Source organism: Phyllostomus hastatus, unplaced genomic scaffold (genome assembly GCF_019186645.2).
Source record: "Phyllostomus hastatus isolate PE091 unplaced genomic scaffold, TTU_PhHast_1.1 phas_scaffold_114, whole genome shotgun sequence".
Taxonomy (NCBI): Eukaryota; Metazoa; Chordata; class Mammalia; order Chiroptera; family Phyllostomidae; genus Phyllostomus; species Phyllostomus hastatus.
Genome location: NW_025334006.1, coordinates 6,273,285 through 6,295,731, shown reverse-complemented (window position 1 = coordinate 6,295,731; position 22,447 = coordinate 6,273,285). Strand labels below are relative to the sequence as shown.

Genomic DNA, 22,447 nt, shown 5'->3' with positions numbered 1-22,447 from the left:
GATTCCTTACTGAACATACTTTATGCAAAACACAACTGTTGTTTGTTCCTAAGTGCTTTGTACTTAGAATTCACTTGAAAAGAAACATGATCTTTTTTTGTTTGTTCATTTGTTTACTTATCTATTCATTTAACAAATGTTCACTGAGTATTTATTACACACCAGAAACTATGTTAAGCACAAGGGATACATCCACGAACAAAATAGTATTGTTAATAATGGTACACTTGGTGAGGGTTGAGTCCAAACACATGATTCTTTCCCTGAAGGGGCTTGTTGTCTGGGTTTCTCTTCCCGGTCCAACAGCAACTCACCCATGAGCAGTAGAATGTCTCTGCCAATCCTGATTTGCTTGATCCAACTGTGACTGTAAGTTATTTTGAGTGTGAGAAAAAGTATTCGACCTTTGTTTTCTTCTTAATTTAGTCCCCAGCCCCAAGCTTAGAGCTAGCTCCTCGTTACAAGTGTGCCGGTAGTGGTCGTAGCAGCAGCAGTAGCAGCAGCAGCATAAATCACAGTGACAGCTTGCACTTTAAGCACAGGCACGTGTTGCCTTGGCCTGTGTGGCTTGGCTGGTTGGGTGTTGTTTCTGTAGTGGAGGGTTGCTGGTTTGATTCCCAGTCGGGGTACATGCTGGGGTTATGGGTTCGATCTCCAGTCAGGGGATGTGTAAAGGCAACTAATCAATGTTTCTCTCACATTGATGTTTCTCTCCCCCTCCCGTCCCCTCTCTCTAAAAATAAATAGGTAAGAATCTTAAAAAAAAAAAAAGAGAGAGAGAGAGAGAGAAAGTAGACACTTGCCAAAGAACTTAATGTACAAGAACTCCACTGGCAAGGTGACTCCTGTGAATTCGGGTAATTTCTAGACCATCCAGCTGGCTCTTAGAGTCAGTTAAAGACTCTATTTATTGATGAAGTAAGGAATTCCATATTTATTGTACTGAGTGCATTTTCACAATACTCAGAAAGATTTTATGAAGCAAAATATTTGCTGCAAAGAAAAACTCACCTTTACCGTGGTTCTTTTCTGTAGGGAAAGGCCAGCTTTAAATCCAGAACCCACTAAAAAGTGTCATGTGAGGATCACTGCATTCTGTGGCTCAACAGAAGTGACCATCAAATTCTGTGCTGCTCGTATCACAGGACTTGACACAAAGCATTCATAATTTTAATATCTCTCCATTTAGTGATGATTATTTTTAATTGCAAATTTAAGAGTGGATAAAGACTGATTTTATTCCATCATGCTGTGTTCTCAACAGTTTTTAAACTCTAAAGTTTTCCCAGCAATAATACTGCCCCCAAAATAAGACAGACATATTTTGATTGGTCTGATGAATGATACAGACTGGCATAATGTTGCCTAAAGTAGCAAGAACAACATTTTTGAGTTGGGGTTTTTGTTTCTTAGATTTTGTCCCAGTGATGTTGCGTGTGTGACCAGTGGATTCTGACCTGCTTGGGGGTTCTCCAGGGAGAGTCAGCCGGCATTCACCTCGGATGCACTAGGTGTCAGACGCTGTCCCGAGTGCCCTTGGGTCCGTCACCTTAACCTCACCACAAGTCTTTCACTGAGTTCATTGCAACCTGTGTTTTCAATTCTCTGAGGCTCAGAGTATTTAAATAATTTTATCACATTTATTAAGTAGCGATCTGGGGTCTGGCAGAGATTTTTTGATTCTTCCCACTGTACCGCAGACCTCTCAGTGAGAACACGTTTCCATTTATTTCTGTGGCTTTGGTGTTTTTATTTCAGTTCTGTTAAACGACATCCACTTCTAGTTGGGAAAAATCAAAGAATAAGGAAGTTTAGGAACTAATTATAAGTTGGGTGTGTTCTTAAAGCAGGGACTCACCTGCGAGCACTAAGGTACTGTGATCTCCCTAGTCATTGGTGGCTGAGGTGCCCTTGCCACTCATGCAAGGGAGCCTGTCAAACCAGGGTCCTCATTGTTAGAGGAAATGTGACTGGGGCGTTTCTGCCCCTCCTTCCTGCAGAATGTATGTTCTCCCTTCAATCCTCTGGGCCGTTTCCCTCTCCCCCCAGCCGTCCGTCGTCACTCAGCATTTTCTCTGGCGCCCATCACCTGGCCTCTGCCGCCGAGACCAGAGAGTGAGCGTCATGAGTGACGGGCAGGGAGCGGCCCTGGCCCTTTCTGCGCTCTGCTCAGGATCGGGCAGCTGGTTCCGCAGGCGTGTTCGTGACGGCAGCTCCCAGGCTCCCTGGTTGTGGGAAGGCGTGGAAGGGCCAGCGAGGCTGGTTTCCTACCCGGAATGTTGAAGCTCCGGAATAGATCTGAGGGGACGGAGCCTCACAGACTCCATGGGCTTTGGCCACAGCCTCTACGTTTGGTCGTGGCAGCTTGATTTTCGAGAACGTTTTCCCTGGGCTCGTGCTCTCTATCCATAATTTAGTAAGCCGAATTAGAACTTGCGGTCCATGGAGAGGAAGGTGTATCAGATGCAGCGTAGGTGGCCCTGGGTAGCAGGGCTGGAGTAATAGACGAAGTTCTTGCACGTGGGATTCTGGTCGGGCTTCAGGTGGTGGGAGAGTCTCTTTTTTTCGTGTTTCTGCCCAAGCTTTACTTTTTGCTGTGTAACTGTGAAAATCAGTAATCGTCTGCCTTGTAGTTCACAGGGATTCAGAACAGAAGACTGGAGGTGGGTTAATCAGGTCTGTATTTAATTATTCAATGTGTAAAGTCACAGAACACCAGAATTTTTAGAAACCATTGGAAATTATGTAGTCCTTAAAAAGGTATGCTCACATGGAGTAGGTTAAGGCATTATTTTTTGTGTAGATTTATTTATTTCTTAGTAAATTATTTATGTTTTTCCTAGAGTGCAGAATGTAACCTGGTTTCTTCTGTACACACACAACCATTTCCTCGGAGAATCAATTCTTGATTTTATGATCTTAGAAAGGAGACGTATTGATAAAGGAGACGTATTTACTCTATTCTTATTTTCTCTGTATGTGACCACACAATGTGAGCTTTTTAGGAAGATTTTTACTAAAGGAGTAATATCTGTGGTAGTCTTAATGTTCTCCTTTTGTTTTCCTTTAACTCACCTAAACCACTGATGTAACAGAACATTAATATCACTAATGCAAATGCAGTACTATAAAATGGATTTCTTTCAGATGAGAAAAAATAGCTCATGGTTTTGAATTAAAAGCTGTACATGCCATTATATTTTCTGTTTCTCTTAACACAACACGCTCTGATTAGTCAGTGGAAACAAGTAACCCAAGTGGGATTTGTCTAGACTCCGAGGCCTCCGGGAAGGCTTGACGATCTGGGGTATGGATTTCTGAAGCTTCACGTGTTTTTATCAGTCAATTTTCAAGATGCCTCAGAGACCATTAAGATAGATAATAAATCAGGTGAGGTTAAGCTATGTTTGGTATCGTGCAAAGAACTATAATTAGAAAGAAAATGTTTAATTTAGGAAAAAGAAACGGAGCATCGGAAGTGCAGTTTGTTAAGGTTCTGAGGAAGCCCCTTGTAGGGCATGCGCCCTTCCTCCCGGTTCTGAGACTGCTAAGGAGCAGCAGAAGGCAGAGGAAGGATGAAGCACTACCTTCATGTTGATATAAGCTAGAGGGAGTGATGTAGTCCAGTCTGAGAGTCAAATGATTTTTCTGAATGGACAGCAGAGTTAAAACAGATTTAGGAATGAGGGTGGGAGGTGGGGGTGGGTGGGGCAGGGGAAAGTGGTGGTGGGAAAATGGAGACAAAAAAATTAAAAAAGAAAGCCTTCTTGAAAAAAAAATCAGATTTACTAACCCCCTTACTGAAGGTGCTGGACTACTTCCTCCTTCTCTGGACAAGGCAGGGTCTTCACTGCTAAACTTAGCAAGAAATACTCAACCTCCTTGCACTCTGGTTTCTAAAGTGGAGGAACGGCGTTGCCGAAGCAAGCATGTGCAGCTGCTTCTCCCCAGTTTTATGAGAGGAGTTATTTCACTTTCCCTGCAGTGCGTAAAACACAGAGAAAGGTCAGGGACTCCATTAATTGAGCTTCATTTTAATGGAAAGAAACACGAGACTTGGGGGTGGAGGGAGAGCATTTCTCCCAACGTCCTGAGATACACACTTTCCACATTCTGTATTCTCTGAAATTGCAGGGTATCTGAAATCAGGGGCATCTTAATGGCTGTGGACTGGAAGACAGTCTCGATGAGTCGTCTGCCTCAGTGTGCTGTGACCCTTCAGTTAATGAGCCTCTTACGGAATGTTTGAGGAAAGAGCATGAAACATGTGGGAACATGTTTTCTTTAGACTTTCTGAGAGCACCAACAACATATCAACGTACCAAACTTTGCAACATGGCTGTCAATCAGCAGTGGGAGAGAAAATGCTGGATACGCTTCTCACAGAAACTCGCTGACGTCTTTAGAAAACAAGGATATTGACACCTCTGGGTCACTCAAAAGGGCTGGGCTCTTGCGTATGACATAGTTTTATGAATATCTTAATTCTGCCCTGGCTGATGTAGCTCAGTGGATTGAGCGCAGGCTGCGAACCGAAGTGTCGCAGGTTCGATTCCCAGTCAGGGCACATGCCTGGGTTGCAGGCCATGACCCCCAGCAACTGCACATTGATGTTTCTCTCTCTCTCTTTCTCCCTCCCTTCCCTCCCTAAAAATAAATAAATAAAATCTTTTTTAAAAAGAATATCTTAATTTATTTTTCTTATATCTCCTTATTACATGGGAGACCCGTGGCAAACATCTAGTTATTTCAAAAAGGAGATTTTCAGGAAGCATTCTGTAGTTTAATTAGGGTGAAAATGCTCACTCATAGTTTATTGAGTGAGGAAGACCAGGTCAAGTCATTCAAAATAGTTTTCTGTATATTGAAGGCAGCTGTTTTCAAAGATGGTCCTTCGTATGCCCCTGTAACATTTATCTAGATATACTCAGTTTCTTTTTTTGTAATGTCTCTAATAAACTGAATCTCTCTCTTTTTTTTTCTGAAAGGGGGTCCTGATGACAACTTAATTGAAGGTGGAGGAACAAAATTTGTGTGCAAACCTGGAGCCAGAAATATTACAGTCATATTCCACCCATTACTAAGGTAAGGTCAGTCCTGTGTACTCAACTGAAGATCAGTGTTTTCATTATTGATGCTGATGTACTGGATGTCAATAGGTCAGTCAGCGCCGAAACAAGTCATTAAAAAAAACAAAACAAAACAAAACAAAAACCTGTTCCATTTCCTTGGGCCTCACTATCAAAGACAGTCAATAGAAGAAATAATGTGAACCCTACTAAGGAGCTACTTATTCTCAGGAGTACTGCTCCACGGATACTTCAGATTTCCTTTCCTACTCCCTGCCCCCGCCCCTGGCCTCCCCCTTCCCCTGTCTTTCCGTTCCCCTTCCTACATATTTCAGGGGTTGGCAGGCTAGGGGCCACAGAAGTCTAACCTGTCACCTGCTTTTGTAAATAAAATTTTATTGACACACAGTCATGCTTATCCATTTATGTATTGCCCATAGCTGCTTTTGTGCTGTGATTACAGAATCGTATATTTGCAGTGGACCCCGTATGGCCCGCAAAGCCTAAAATACTTATTCTGTGGCCCAGAATTGCAGACCCGTGACCTGTCACTAATTTACAGCAGTGACTCAGATGTCCTGGGGAATTGGCAGGTCTCTGCACAAACGTGATTTACAAAACGGAAAGGCATTCTAGCCATCAGCTACACGTGTGGTTTTTATGGACCGAAGGACAGCTTGGCGGTGGCTGGACAGCTTGGCGGCCCAGTCTGTTGCCGTGCTGCAGTTGGTCGGGACGCTGCGACTGTGGGAAAACAAGGATTCATGGCACTTCCGTGTAAAAAATGTTTAGGCCCCAGATACCTTTGAAAAGGTGCTTTTTGGGATAGCGGACAGGGATTTGCTCAATGGATCTAAAGTTGCAGTTTTGTGAGGTGAAAATGTTCTTGAGATCTGTTACACAACATGTGCATACAGTTAATACTGCTGAAGAGGTTAAGACGTGTTTTTGACTAAAATAAGGGTACTTGTTGGGTACAGATATTGAATATAATATTAATTGTATGTTTTCCTTGGTAATTGGTCAGTATATATTTTTGCTGGTTTCATATAATGGACAAGAAACACTTGGGTTCATTAAAAGTTAGATACCTGGCCTGGCTGGTGGGGCTCAGTGGATTGAGCGCCAGCCCAAAGGGTCGCCAGTTCCATTCCCAGTCAGGGCACCTGCCTGGGTTGCGTGCCAGGTCCCCCTGCAGGGGGCGCACAAGAGGCAACCACACATTGATGTTTCGCTCCTTTTCCTTTTCTCTCCCTTCCCCTCTCTCTAAAAATAAAAAAATGAATAAAAAAAGTTAGATACCTCATATCATCATGCTAACTTTCTCAGATAACTTCTATGACATTTGTGGCGTTTGGGTTAACAGTTAAGCAAATGCTACCAAATTGGTTAGAGATAATGCTATGTGTGCTTTTTCAAAACATAAGCAGGTTATTACTGGAATTATCCTACCATCTTATTAGCCAAGACTTAGTAAATTAATATCATTAGAAATAATTCAATTCTAATCTCTTAAGCAGTTTTTAACAATTGTACTGGAATACCTTACCCAGTTAGGTTTAAATGCAAAAGCACAAATGTAGAAATTCAACAACGATCCCCACTGACACACAATGAAAAATAAGAGATTCTAAAAGAGAAGTCTAGCCTTTTAAGGAATTATTTTAGCAAACATTTATTGCAAATAAATTTACATCATTTAAGAATCATTGAATTAAGACTATTCTAAATTTAGATTCTAAATTTGATTTTATATACATATGAAATAGCTAAATTACAACATACAGAATTTCTACATTAAGTAACAATTCTCATATATCAACTGACTTTGGTAATTAATTGAGTGTCCACTCTCTCTCCAATTACAATTGATTTCTTATTAGAGTTGCTAATTGTTAGGAAAATGGGAAAATACCTTAATCATTATAGGCATCTTCTAACCTAGGTTAACGCCATAATTCACTGCAAAGTTATGTTATTGTTGGATAAATGGAATCCTTACGCTTACATTTGTTCCTAAGTATAGAAGAAACAAATTCTTTGGAAGTTTTTTGGCAGTGTTGTTAATAAACACTTTTCAAGAGATTTTTTTCCCCATAAATGGCTTTTCTTTTTAAATGCAAAGTTAGCTGAATAGAAAAAAAAGTTACACTATTTCATACTTACTAAAATGCAATTCTGGTAAAATACTGTTAGAACTTAATGTATTAAAGTTCTTGAAAATTACTGTTTAATATTATTTCTATGCTGCTTTACTAGAGAAGTTTTTTAAAAAAATCCTTTCCTGGGGACCTGCTTGTTGATTTTAGAGAGAGAGGAAGGGAGGGAGGGAGAGAGAAAAACACCGATGTGAGAGAGAAACATGGATCGGTCGCCTCTCGTACGCGCCCCGACCAGGATCGAACCCGCAGCCTTGGGTGTAGGGGATGATGCTCAGCCAGCTGAGCCACCTGTCCGGGGCGAGAGTTGCTTTAAGACTTGAGAACACTCCTGCTAGTTTGCTCACATGTTTGGTTTCCACTCTCATTCAGAATGTGAATTTGTTATTGACTAGAACTGGAGAAAATTTTGTTGCATGTTTCAAAATAATTTATCGTCCATTCATTTCTGTGTAACTCTTAGTCAAAGTCACAACAATATCATGTGGTCTGCAAGGTAGGTTAACTCCTTTCCAAGCAGGTGATTATTACAGACCTTATTTTTTTTTAGTATGTATTTATGTGTGTATGCATGTATTTAATGGAATTTGTTCGGGTGACACTGGTTCACAAACCCATACAGGTTTCAAGTGCACAACTCAGAAGAGCATTGTTTGTGCACTGCACTATGCACCCATCACCCCAAGCAAAGTCTCTCCCAGTCCCAATTTCCCCCACTTTGCTCACCTCCACCTACCCCCGACCCCCCCCCCCCCGCAGCTGTCACCTCAGTGCTATATGTGTCCATGTGTTATGTATGGTTTTTGCTTAGTCCCTTCACCTTCTTTCATCCAGTCCCCCAGCCTCCCTTCCCCTCTGACTGCTGCCAGTCCGTTCCATGTATTCATGCCTCTGTTCCTGTTTTGTTCATCAGTTCATTTTGTTCATCAGATTCCACATATAAGTGAGATCATATGGTATTTTTCTTTCTCTGACTAGCTTACTTCACGTAGCATAATAATCTCCAGGTTCATCCATGCTGTTGCAAAAGGTAAGATTTCTTTTTTCTTTTTTCTTTTTTTTGGTCGAGTAGTATTTCTTTGTATGAATGGACCACAGCTTTTTTATCCACTCATCTACTGACGGGCACTTGGGCTGCTTCCAGATCTTGGTTATTGTCAGTAACACTGCAGTGAACATAGGGATGCATATATTCTTCGTAAGCTTTATAGACTTTAAATTAGCCCTTGACTCAAACTGCACCCATCTTCGCAAACGATTATAGAGTTTTAAGCTATAACTTATATGAGCTAATGGAACTTCAAATGACAAGATGTTTCAGTGTATTTTTTTACTTTGGTTTTTACACTTCAGCACTTGCTGATTATTGCATTTATTATTTCTTTTAAAGTTGGGAAGTTTACTTTTGGTAATGAGGAGAATCAAGGCGCATTATCATACTAGTGTATTTCATTTTTCCTAATATCATTTCATTTTTCCTGTAGCCATTTATTTATTTATGCTCAAGTAATGAAATGTTTATTAAGTACTTGCAACATGTGTTCTCAAACTTAGCTATGGACTTTTGTTTAGAAATATTCATTCTTTTTGTCTCGAGCTTATTGCAATATGTATAGGTACAGGAGGAGTATTTTTTACCCTTTTGTTCTTTGCCTTTTTTTATGCTAGTTTCAAGTGAAAGTGACTTAGCATTTTATTACTTAAAAAACAATGTGATGTAGCAGGAGAGGCAGTGTGGAAGAGTGGAAAGATGGGAAAGAGCACAAGATTTGAAATTTAAAATGCAACCGGAACAAATGGTCCAGGTTCAAATGTAGGTTCCGTCACCTCACTTTTGCTCACTGGTTACCTCCTGAGCTCTGATTCTGTGCTAGGTCCCGAGGACACAGAAAAAGAAGGGGCCGTTTTTGCCTACTCACTTGGTGGCTGCATTGGCGGTAAAAACCGAGAAGTCGGAAACCACTAGTCATGGGAGAGAAAGTGGATAAGTGTGGGGCCTCTCATTCCAAGTCTGTCCATCGGGACTGCTCTCTGGAAACCAGCGGGGCGTTACTGAGCGATCACACAGGCCGTCACCACGTAGTCCCGGTGTTTCTGCTTGCGTTGAGTGACTCGTCTTTTTTCCATCCCAATTTTTCAAACTCTTTTTCTAGTTGATTATAATAATTATCATTTACTGATAACATATCATATTAAAAATAGGTTCAGAAGGAACTTACCGCAAGTTGACTTTTCTCACAGCCAACACTGTTCCAGTATTATGTCTTTGTTTCCTTACACCCCTTCAGCGAACTCGCCAATATCCTTCTTGGGGAGGAAGAAACCGTCCAAGTGTGTGGCAGGGCCTCATTTTCCCTTCGCTCCTCTCCTATGTCTAGCAGCACTGACCTCTGTCTTCCAGAAGCTTCAGCAGTGGCTCTTCCACTCTTTATTTATTAAAGACGTTCTTTTTCATGCTTCTCATTCAGCTGGCAGTGCATTCTTTGCAGCCTGAGGTTGGCCCCATTGAAAGCTGAGCCGCCTGCCAAGAGCACCACACAGCACATCCCCATTGTGCTGTTTTCTGTATCCTCAGCGGCCGTTCCTACTGTCCTCACGTGGAGTCACTGCACGGGCCCCTCCGCTCTGGGACCCTGGAGCAGTTGTCTCTGGACCCCGCGTGTAACCATATCCACCCCACGTCTAGGAAATCGTGCAGGCTCTTTACCACCCATTAACTCTGCTGACCCCTTGCTTTGTTTATTTGATGCTTTTCCATACTATTTTCTCTTTTTGGTTGAGAAACCAGGTAATTGTCTCAGGGGGTGAAGTTTTAGAAAATTGGGTATAGCTATTATCCTGGCCTCACTCTTAGCCTTGAAAAGGCGTTGTGTGCAATTAAACCCTCAATGTAAGATTTGGATGGTAAGAGGTCGTTGATCAGTTTTTCTCCTTGTGGGTCTAAATGAAAAAAAAATATTGAAATAAGTACACTTCTGGCATGCCAGGGTAGACTCTGAAGTACTGTCACCAGTATACGGACTCTGAAAATGACAGGAGTGGTGCCTTTTCCCCTGCGACACGCTCGCTGTTTTTGTAGCTTTCTCTGCCAGCATTCCGGAGGAACGGGTGGAGCCACGGTGATAAATGGAACTTGTTTCATAGGCCTTGAGTCTGCAGAACAAAAGGAAGAAGTGTTAGTGTTGAAATTTGAGTGACACATTTTTCTTCTTTTATCTAGGTCTCTCATGAATTTAGAATTTTTACAAAAATTATTTTTGAATAATTACATTTAACCTTCAAGGAAGTATATTTTATTGAGGTATTGACCACAGTTTGACATAATGTAACACTTTTTAATTACAATTACTATATGATGTCACCATTTCAGGAAACTTGAAATTATTTTGTGGCCACTTTTTGTGGAGTTTTGAGGGGAGGAAGGGAGAATTTCTTTTCCCCTTTGTTCTTTTCATTTATTTATCATTATTCTTTATTCTCTGAAAGCCTAAAAGCAGAGAATATATTATGTCTTTGGTTTGTTATTACAGTTCCTCCATGTAGCAGAAAATGATTGACAACAAAGTGTTCTTTTTAATATTTACTTCGTACTGTGTATTTTCCCCCTTACCATTTATCCCTCTTACCTCCCCTCCCCGGGCTGCGCCCTCTCCCTGCCGCCCCCCGCCCCCCGTGATCACCACACTGTTGTCATGTCCATGAGGAGGGGCAAAACAGAAACGTGTTCTTTTAAAAACAAATTCTTGCAGCATCTAACTGAAGTATTCTGAACACACTAGTGCTGGCCCCATTTCTCTGTCTTACTGTGCGTGTGCTCTGGGCCAGGGAGGCAGACAGGTGAGGGGAGGAAGGCGCGGAACGAAGCGGCGCTAGCACTGGGCTGTGCTGCTGTCAGCATCTCCCACGCGCAGACTCCGGTCCCACAGTGGGGTGATCAGGGACAGAGGACGGGGTCTGATGCGGCCACCTTTGCTCGAGATGCAGGGACTCCAGGTCCTGCAAGCTAGGACCAGCTGGGACCGAGGACACGCGTGTTCAGGGAAGCCTGTGGTTCGTGTTCTCAAGCGGCATCTTCTGCCGAGTGCATGAGCCCTCTTGGATTAGGTCCCCATCCTTAGGGTCTCTCTTAACCTCAGTTGTCTACTGTGGAGAACATACACTCAATTCTTCTCTTACCACACGCTCCAGACATTAATTTAGTAAGTGATTGATTTAATCATTCTTTCAGCACGGGAGCTGTTGTTTTGATGGAAAGGCATTTAGCACATTGGATCGTAGAGGGTGGCCCACTGAAAGTGGGCTGGGGAGGTGGTGTAGAAGTGATCGTATTTACATTTTTGATATTTTTCAAATCACTGTGAGTCTTAATTTTTTATGTCTATAAATTAAAGAAGTTAGCTGGTCTGGATTTTTCTTTTTACCTTTCAAGCTTTATGATTCTTTGACTGGGAAATGCTTTTATAATTGGGAACTCCAAAGGCTTGACATTTTAAAATCTAAAAGTCCAACTGACGGTATACTTTTTTCTTTTGCTTATTTGCTTCAACTAGCTTTTAAAAGGCATTTGGCGTTTTGGAGCAATAAGCGCTTTCCATGGATGCAGTGCATTCTTGTGAGACAGTTGAAGCCCAGATGTTTGCTGTCTTGGGGTGACTTGGCAGCGGTAAGAGGCTGCAGACGCAGGCGATGACAGTGCCATTTAAAGTAGCGAAAGTGCCACTGATGGTTCCTCTGTTGAACACAACCTGAATACTGAATATCCGCGCTGGGAACACTCTCCGCTCTTTATTATCAGCCACACGTCATTAAAATTAGGCAGCAATTAAGGCTTCCTGGGTAGAACAAAAAATGAAATATTTATTGGTCATTAAGGAGCAGGCTGGCATTTAGGTCAGTTATTGAGTTGAAATTTTCTTGGCAACTGGGCTTTGGTGATGGACAGTATCACTCTCGCTGAGTGTCTTTCTTAAGAACAAGTAATTGTAGCCGTGTAATCTAATCTTATTTGTAACTTCTAGAAGTTAATCTTGACAGATGCAGAAACTGCCAGTTAGCAGCAGCATGGGGTGCCGTTTCAAAGTGACTGAAGGCCTGGTCGTAAAACAGCTTTGAAACGCCTGTGATTGTTAAGAAGTGCTTGAAGTTACCGGGTCAGGAAGTAACTGAAACCGAACCCAGAGGAATGAAGGGCTCCACCATTGATCGTGCCATCAGCATAGTAAGTTGTGTTTCTAAAACTGATATTCCAAACTCCGTGGCCTTTGCGATTAATATTTTATTTTATGTTCTTGTTTTATTAATTACCGTACTCATCATTTCACATATTGACAACACTGGCAGATCAAAGGCATACAGAAACCATTCTTATAATTAAGCAAAATAAAAGTCCATTGCTCTTGCACGTAACACAATTTATTGAGCACCTACTTTGTGCCAGGTCTTTCCGTCTGGTGACTAACAAGCCTCTGACCACATTGAATTTAGTCCAGTGGAAAAGTCAGACAAGGAAAAGCCAATGAATACACAGGGGAAGCAGCATCAGGTCTGTGAAGTATTTGTGAGCAGCAGAGCAGAGTTAGGAGTTTGGTAATGACTGGTGGTGGTGATGCGGGCCACTGTTTTATACAGGCTGAGTTGGGAAGGACTTTCTGGGAACATGACATTCTATTGGAAAGAGGGGACATTTTCAAGGAACAGTGAACAGAGTAACGGAACTGGGGTGTCTGGTGCTGGGGTGCAGCCTGGGGCCTCTGAGGAGGTAGCTTGTACATCGGGCAGTGGAGGCAAAAATTTCTCCTTTTGTTTCAGCAACAAGGGGGGCATTATATTTAGATGATACGAAACCCTGGGGACCAGCTCTGAGACTTCCGAGCACCCTGAAGGCGTAGAGAGAGCCTTGCGTGATGGCTGCCAGGGAGAGCTGCTTTGGAAGGAAGATTTTCCTTCCTGGATGTGGGACGGTCGGGGAACCCTGTTTGTAATGGCGACGTTATTAGCACTTTAGTTAATACAGTGAAAACCCTCAGTCCCTCTTAACAATGATGTGTGCGCAAATGGAAAATAAATCTTTGGTACAGACCACTTGGAGACAGTATCCAGAGACACTGAGCAAATGTTACTGTGCCATCAGCCGATCAAGAGGTTATCAGGGAGCTGTCCCGTGTGACCTTCCAGGTACGTGAGCATTTTTCAAGGGTAGCCGTGGCCGAGCTGTCGGTCATCATATTCTCCTAAACAAGTGTGTGGTGCGGCTTCATGGGCTGCTCTGCGGAAGGCCTATGTTTTTGGTTTGTTTTGTTCTCATAATAAGCTTTGCCAAGAAATGAAACAGTTTTTTATAGAAAAGCCTGGGCTAATCACTTACCACCATATGAACTGTTTGTATTGGTCTAAACCAGGTCTAGCACAAGAAGTCTTTTCAACGTTTTCTGGCACTAACTCATATTAATAAATGAATGAATTTGGTAGCATCATTTTAGGGCTTCAGAATGCTAAATTTGCATTCGTTCACCTTGCCGGATATCTGCTCCTCGTGACCTTTCCTTTCTCCAATGGTTTTCCAGCAGAACTTCCACAGTGAAGACAGGACAGTAGTTCAGATGTATTTTCTACACAGATGGGGTATCTGTTAATATTTGTTTAGAGAATTACTAGGCAACTTCTTAGAGTGCTTAGAAAATATTTGTTGACTTGTGATGAATGTCTCTTCATCAGATACAAATAAAAATATAATGAAAAATTGTTTTTTCTTAGTAATGATATTGAAATAGATTGATCTTTCTTTCATATCTGAAATAGAATATTAGATTTTTTTCACATCTTTTTACCTCTGTCATAACTAGAAAGTGTGTTAGGGTGAAACACAGCAATAAAAAGGTGAATTTAGAAATTTATTTTTATTATACTACTGCTCCTAAACTATGCCTTTTGTAATTTGACTAGTTAAACAAAATATGAGGCTATTTATTAGAACTTCAGATACTTTTATTTTTACCTTTTCTTTCTCTTAATAAATGGTGATGGAAAAAAATACAGTAAAAAGTAAATTTAAAAAAAGCTTATGAATGCATAAAGTAACTTTTGCCTTTTTTTCTGTTATGAATAGTGGAATACTCTTCTAAAATGATAAAGTCTCTTCTAATAGGAGAAACCTTGCTTTAAAAGCTTTCTTATTTAGGCTCTTGTTCTGTTTCTGTTAGATTTTCACTTTTACTTAAAAAGTGTACAATAGCCCGTGAATTGTTTTTGAAAGTGTGTGTATGTATTTTGTTTTGAAAGAGGGATTTAAGTTTGATTATTTAGGGGACACATGAATGTCACAGCTGACATAATTATTTTGCATTTCTTTGTCCAATATTTTTATCTTCGAGAAATGCACACAATTTGTCCCACCGTGTCAGTTTGATGTGTGCTGTGGTATTCGGAGGAATATTACTCTGCGCGTTCGCAAGGCTGTTATATTTTTTTACAGATACATGTTTGCCCTTAATGAGCTAAATCTTCTATGGACATTTTGAAAGATGCTGGTGATTAGATAGCCTAGCAAATAACATTGTAGATCGTACATTATTCATGCACGAGAGGAAATGTGGCTCCCCTGTTGCATTTTTATGAAACACAGCATTTTTTCCCTGTCCTCAGAATTATGAAAAATAGTGCTGTTTTCAGACCGTTCTGACCTGGGAAGGCCTGTGGAGCACGTGAGTGGTGGTAGACTTAGATTTCAAGCCCCACCTTTGAATAACTGCTTTTGAATTTACATTACAATTGTTAAATGATTTTAATCTTTGAATTAATGTTTGAAGATTAAGGTTTTTTGGGTTTTTTTTTTAAAGATTTTATTTATTTATTTATTTTTGGAGAGGGAAGGCAGGGAGAAAAAGAGAGAGAGAAACATCAATGTGCAGTTGCTGGGAGCCGTGGCCTGCAACCCAGGCATGTGCCCTGACTGGGAATCGAACCTGTGACACTTTGGTTCGCAGCTCGCACTCAATCCACTGAGCTATACCAGCCAGGGCAGATTAAGGTTTTTTTCTCACCTTTTTTTTCACTGCTGTATTTTCAAAAAGTGATGTGTGATATATGGCTGAAAACTGATTGCAACTAACTGGCAATTGTTTTTATTACTGAGCGAAATGGAGAGCCACCCAAGTCCCCGATGCGTACATCAGCGCACACCTCGCCGACAGTGTCCAAGAGGTAGGACATGGCAGCCTAGTTAGAAGTGTACAGTCATTTCTTCTTCTTAACCAGTAGGAAGAACTCAAAACGTGACTGAGAGACAAGAAAAACAAAGATCTGATACACATTTTCAAATATATAAATGTCTAACAGTGACAACACCTAAAGCAGTTTAGTATTTTGTTGTTTCGTAAATCTGGATTCGAACCCCACTGTTGGTTGGATGCTCATGCAATCTGACTCTACGTAATGAGAGTTTTTTAAGGAACAGGGCACTCCAAAGATAGGAAGGCTTCCCTTGGAAGACAGTGTCCTTCCTGAAGATGCTTCATCAGAAGCTGAACTCAAGATGCAGTTAACTAGATGCTGAATTGACAGGTCTACATTCTTTAAATGTGTGATTGCGAATCCCTCAGACATACTGCGCAAATTCAGAGCCGGGATCGATACGTCTTTTCCGTTGCTCGCTCATACTGTTTCATGCCTCAATTTAATGCTGATGGTCATTGGCAGGGCCAAGGAGTTCAGTTGACTTCTGCATTATTTCAGCTTCGGCTTTCTTTTCCCCAACAGCAGGGTGAGCGGGAACCTTGTGTCATGGCTGTGTCTGGAGCAGTTGTAGAGGAGTTCCTTCTGTCCTCTTTCTTTTTCCTTCTCTAGTGTCTGTATTTTTCTTTTTGTTTTTTTCCGGTATCAGTAACTGGCACATGGATATAAGATAAGTCAGTGGCCCTTAAGCAATGTAAAAAAATGACTTTTTTCCTGCTGTGAAAGCTACCATGGAACTAAAACTATATGTCCAAATAAGCCTGAAATCATCATGAATGCTGCTGTGATTTTGACCTTGATTTTAGTAGACATGTTAGATGCAGGTTTTCTTATTACCAGTTAAAATTTATAGTTATTAATTAACATTATTGGAAGCTTACGTATGAAAGACAGAGAAGATTCTTTTCAGTGCAAAGTGTTTACATAATTCGTGCGCTGCTTCTTATGTATTCTGTACATGTATTTGCCTTGGACTGCAATAACCAAAATATGCTTATTCAGCATTCAACGAAATATGTTTATGTTCAGCCACAGGCCCATTTGCATCTGATTTGAAACCTGAATTGATAATGTAATTTGGTATCAAAAATATTGTAGTGATACCTAGAGGAAAAACACGATCTCCACCTCTAATAATTTTTATTTCTTCTGGTATCGGCAGTACATTGTTCGTCTGTGAAACCTGGAAGATTGTTTTACCACTCCCCTGGCCCCGCAGAACATGCACTCCCGCTCCCGTGCGCTTCGCCCTCTCCCGTGTGCTTTGCACACTCCGTGCCAGGGGCTTCTGGGTGATACCGAGGGCTCTTTCTTGGTCTTTTTAAACTTCCTCATTTCCAATCATTCTCATTTGAACATTTAATCATTAGTACTGCCTACTGTGCTTTTTTCCATGCAGTGCCTTCGTGAACTATTTTCTGTTTTATGGTCAAGAAACCCTTTTCATTTTCCTTTTGAACTTAAAAACAAGCAAAAAGAAACCTCCAGCTAAGCAAGAATATTTTCTTGAGACTTTGTTATTTAATAGAAGAAAGGTAAGTTCTTTGATTCATGCAAGATAAGCAAGAACAGACAGATATAAAGAATAGAGGTGGAAGTACCAAAGATGATTTAGTTTTTAATTACCTTAATTTCTTTTTTTTTTTGTAAGAATAGTGGTGTTTACCTTGGAAATGCAGGGTCTGTCCTTTCGCAAATGAAGTAGACGTTGGAGTTTTGGATGTCCTCAGATAGTTCTCAGTACTTGTGGATGAGTAGGAAGTATTTGCCGATTGTGTTTGTTAAACTCAGCATTCTTTACAAGCTATTACTGTAAGCTACCACACTGTAAGTAGATGAGAAAGTTTCTGGTACATTGGAAGAAGAAAACAGTGTAGTGCCAGAAAGTTTCTAGGAATTACTTTATAGCAAAAAAAAATATACATGGAAGGTCTTACTTAATTGGATTTTGTGAATTCAGAATATGTGAATATTTTAAAAGCTAATCTGTTTCTTTTTATTGTTATTGAGATATACATTAACATGAACAAATCCCTACATACACATTAATATGTGTGTATGAATTTTTACATATGTATACACAAGTGTAACCATAACCCAGATCAAGATGCGAACATGAGTATAGATTATCTTCAGTGCCCCAGAAGTCTTCCTCACACTGCTGGCACCCGTTTCTACGACGTAACCATTATTCTGATTTCTCTCAGTATGTAGATTGGTTGTGCCTGTGTTTGAACTTCATAGACATGGAATCATACAATATGTCCAGGTTGGCGTTTGGCTTCTTTTGTGGAACATTACCTCTGTGTTGGTCACCGACGTTCGCAACCGTAGGCGGTTCCTTTCGTCAGTCATTGTGTCAGATATCACTGAAATTTGCAGTTTTAAAAACAATATTCAATCATCGTTGTGGAATAAATGAGAGTTTTTTAGGATCTTATGGTGTTACTACTGCTCATCATTTAAACTTCTTCAAAGCAGCTTCTCAAGAAATCTTTTGATTTCCTGTCTTGTGCGGCTGAGGGACCTCTCGGACAAGTAAGGGACCTGGGGGACTGGGGCCTCTCCTTGCCAGGTGATGAGCCCGGGCGCCCAGGAGCGAGATTGTCTGCAGGAGAGGTGAGACCGTGTTCTGCAGCCTGGGAAGCACAAGTCACGGAAACTAAAATCAGTTGGCTCTGTTTTCCCTGGACTTTGGGATTTATGGATCAATTGATGAAAAAAAATTGGCAACTATTATGGGCTACCAGTTTTCTAAAGAGAAGGAATTTCAACACCAGGAATGGTTAAGAACTACCCTTTTCAAAGAAAGATTGCTGGCAACTTTAAATCAACATTCTTAGGCAAACATCAATATGTAAGCTTGTGTTTGGAAACAACCAAATTCAGTCAAGAAAGGGGGAGAAGTGTGACGTGAGGGATTAATCGAGGGTCCCCTGGATGTAAGAACATCACAGGACTGGATGAGCAGGGCTGGGCCGATTGGAGGCTCTCATGTAATTGCAGTGCGTTGGTGCTGTCTGTAAATCACGTAGTTGCAGCGCATAATTGGCAGTCGGTAAAAATGTTTGGAGTGAACGAAAGAAGGAATCATCATCCGTAAGTGGGTGGGTTGGTTGTAAAAGCACAAAATAAAGTTGGTGGATATTAAATATTCTTTTAATAGGTCTTTGGAATCCTGCTTTAATTCTTGCATAGTAAAAGCTATGTGTCTTTAACCTCTTTATACCCTCTTGAACCTATTGTTAATTTTATGTAGTCACTGCCTGTACTTGAGCCACTTGGCTATTAGGACATACTCTGTGCAGACACATTTGTTTGCCACGTTTTCATGCATCTGCAGCCTCTCCTGGTTGCTCTGGAAGCCTGTGGGCTGCAAGGCCTTGGCAGCCACAGGCAGCCCTCCCCTCCCCTCCGCCCAGTGCGCCCAGCACGCTGGCATCAGCACCGCCATCCGCAGCTCATCTGCGTATTTTATTTATTTATTTTTAATATAAGTTGGAGATGGGAAAAGAAAATTGTATGAAAAAGAAGCCACTAAATCCATTCTTTAACTTGAAATTAGAAAATTTGAGCAGGTTGATGGAGCATCAGTGCTCAGAAATGCGTCTGAATGAATCTACAATCCTTTCTTATTTTGAAGCTTTCAAGAAAATTGAAATGAGGATCTCACTGAAGAATGAAAAGGAACCAACATCTGCCTCTGAAAGATGGGAATCCCTTTGCTTCACAAGCCTTGATTCATTGCAATTTTTTTACATAGTTTTGATTGACATATTGATTTTGCAAGATGCAATTCCTGTGTTCAATAGGCGTTGACTGTACTTAGAGTACACTGAATTGGAGGGGGGCATAATTCTTCAATCTGGTCGTATTTTTCTGTTAATTAGTTTTCATTCATTTTTTTTCAACAGATATTTATTGAGTGCTTACTGTGTGCCAGACATTGTCCTGGCCTTTATGGAGATTTTGTTCCTAGTTAGGTTATCCTGGTGATTTGAGAATTAAAGAAACTTAGCGACAAAGAAATCTATTATTCCTCTAGTGCCGAATATCCTTAAATTTTCTTCTTTACTTTTAAAAATCTTGTAGAAGCACATTTTTTTCTGTCCTTTCCTTTTTTTTAAAGCTATTCTTCCCCTAGTTTTAATTCCACTTCTCCCCATCCTCCAGAATCTTAGGGTTTTTTGTTTGTTTCATTTCTTTTCGCCCTGCCTTGCCTTGCCTTGCCTTGCCTTCCTTCCTTCCTTCCTTCCTTCCTTCCTTCCTTCCTTCCTTCCTTCCTGTCTTTATCTCTCTAATGGCTCCTTCCCTGGGGTCTATAAAATACATGTACCCAATTCAACTTCTCCCATTTTATAAAACCTCTTTTCTGCCTATCACCCCCTTCACCTATCACTTGAATTCCCCTTTCCTTCCTATTCAGCTGTTCAAGTATATTATTCACTTTGAACTTTACTGACCAGTCACTACCTAGCTGTCACATACCAAGGGTATTTTTCAGTCTTATCATACCTGATTTTGTGTTTCAGTCTTTTCTTTCTTTGCTTCTCTGTCATCGCCGTGTCTGGCCTCTCATTCTACATCAGACCGCTCCTTCTGAAGCTCGTTAAGATTCTGTTCTCTCCGCCTACTCACTCAACACCAGTTCTCCACCGTCCTGTTGCTCGCTCTTCCACTGTCTCACTCCTTCAGTAATTCTAGCGATTACTTTGAAAATGTTGCTCCACACTGGAACCCTCTGCCAAGGTCCAGGGACCAGGTTCGGTTCTGAAACTGAACTAATAATCTTTCTTGTCTGCTTCCTCTCTAGTCTGTAGTTGTCCCAAACTATGTGAAGTTCCCGAAACCGTAACGCTCTGTCACGCCTCTCTTTCTTTGCATGTGATTTCTCTCCACTTGCTGCCCCTCTCCTCTGCCTGATGCATTTCTACTCCTTCCTCAGCGACATCTTCGCTGCAGCACCTCTGACACCTCTCTCACTGCTCCCCCTTCCTCTATGCCTTTGTCCGCCTGGCATGTAATTAATTATTCCTTAAGTAGTTGTTCTCCCTCCCAAAGAAGATGCTAGTGACCATTTTTTAACCGGCTTTGCATACCCACTAGGTGGGTATGGAACTTCGATGATGCCCAGCACCTACTAGGCTGTCAGTGAATGTTTGGGGAGTGAGTTAATAATGGAAGCTTTTGGTGGAGAGGAGTGTCTCACAGTTGCGTGTGTCAGAATGATAATGAGGACAGACAGCTGGTGGTTAGGTGACCATGCACAGTTCATGGTTTAGGTTTTGTGCTCCCATGTGCCTTCAGACCATTGGTCCTAAAACTGATTTGCATCCAGTTTTCCTTCTTGGGGTTAATTTTGACACACAAATAGATTAATTACAAAGACAAATTTCCAAATGTGTTTTGTGGTTTAAGGGGAACTGATTCTTATGTAGGTCACTGTAGAGATGAGGACGAAGCAGAAAAAGTCACTTATTTTGCTCTCTTTAGTGCTTAGCTGGCAGCCTGCCTGTGTTTGATTAAAAATGATAGTCTGTAAAACTCCTTAAGGTAGACCGTTAATTTCCCGTGACAGCACGTGACGCTCCTCCTCTGCTCCCCGCCCCCCAACCGCAGCGCACACACCGGAGGGGCCTCCCGCGTGAGACGCTTGTTTAATGTCACCTGTCAGAAAAGGTGCTGCAACGAGTCATCCGGGTCTGAAGTTTGCAAACACACCTCCACCGTGCTGAACATGACAAGGGCTGTCAGGAGTTTCATTGTCCCCCCGTATTTTCCCTTTTCTCAAGAAGAAGAACCATTACAGATGAAAACGTTAGAGGGATTTTGTCATCGGCTCAGTGCGTGGGCAGGAAGTCTTATTTATAGCCTGGATTGGGGAAGGGAGGAAGCCCCTGCTGACATTCTGGGTGATTTCTTTCCAGAAATTGATGTGACCTGCGTTACTGAGAGAATGGGTAATTTTTCTTCCAAATATCAGTTACATCTCATGCTCTTTTCTTCTACTTCCCCTGAAGAGGGGAGAGGGAGCTTTTTCTAATGACTTTGATAGTTCTAAAATTCCTCTTTTTTTCCCCCTCTTAGTTTCTGTCCAGGCTTTTGGACTTTTTACCGAACCCGCTGTTGGGATTCACGTACATATGTGTGTACCTGGGCCTTGGAAAATACATTTGTGTGTGCCGCACATATTTCAGATACAGTTTTATTTGGGGGATGATGAATAACTGCTGAGAAAGAAACCAGTTGCTCTTTGAAATCTAATTAGCAACCCAAGCCGAAAAAGAAGTTTGCATTTAGTTAAGACAGAGCAAGTGGCATGCCCTCTGCAAAGACAAGGAAGGGAAGATGAATGCATTTTTAATGCAATCAGGAAGCCCCTCTATAATTTAAATGTATTAGCATATCCTGAGGCACCTAGTGGTATCGGACTGTCCCTAAGATAACTCGAAGTCTCTCCCAAACAAACATGATTGAATTACTTGAGGGAAGGCATTAAGACAGCAGGCATGGCCCTTAATGGATCGATGCTGTCTGTATTCATTACCTCAGCAAACTCCAGGCCAACTCTCCGTGGTGCTCTAAGGAGTCCGGTTATTGAAGCAGTCGTAGTGATTTCGCTTGCATTGCTCACATCCAATTTGCCACCAAAAGTCTGATGTCATATAAACATTGAATTTCTGGAACATTAATATTGTTTCTCACTTGTATCTAGAAATAGTAATGAGCATACATCTTGAATCCTTGTATCTTGGATTATGTACAAGAGAGTGAATAATAGTTCTGAAACATTCTGCATTCTAGGAATGTTAGGGTAGTAGAGAGAGAGCTGACTGTACGTTCTGGGTCTCACTTTTGCAATCTGCTTATGTACTATGAAGGTCTCGGTCAACTCAAGTAAATAATAATAAAAAATACCTAAAATTACTGAGGCCTAGCAATGCACCCAGCTATGTTATAATGCTTAACAGGTGTTATCTAATCCAGTCT

At 41.3% G+C, this 22,447-nt stretch overlaps 1 protein-coding gene across 1 annotated transcript in view; it reads left to right on the top strand.

The window, feature by feature from the left end:
• EXOC4 (exocyst complex component 4) overlaps positions 1-22,447 on the top strand; it is a 674,858-nt gene that overhangs the window by 299,375 nt on the left and 353,036 nt on the right. The window contains exon 10 of the mRNA XM_045855728.1: positions 4,989-5,085. Coding sequence (XP_045711684.1) covers positions 4,989-5,085 — 97 coding nt within the window. The remainder of the gene's footprint in view (positions 1-4,988; positions 5,086-22,447) is intronic.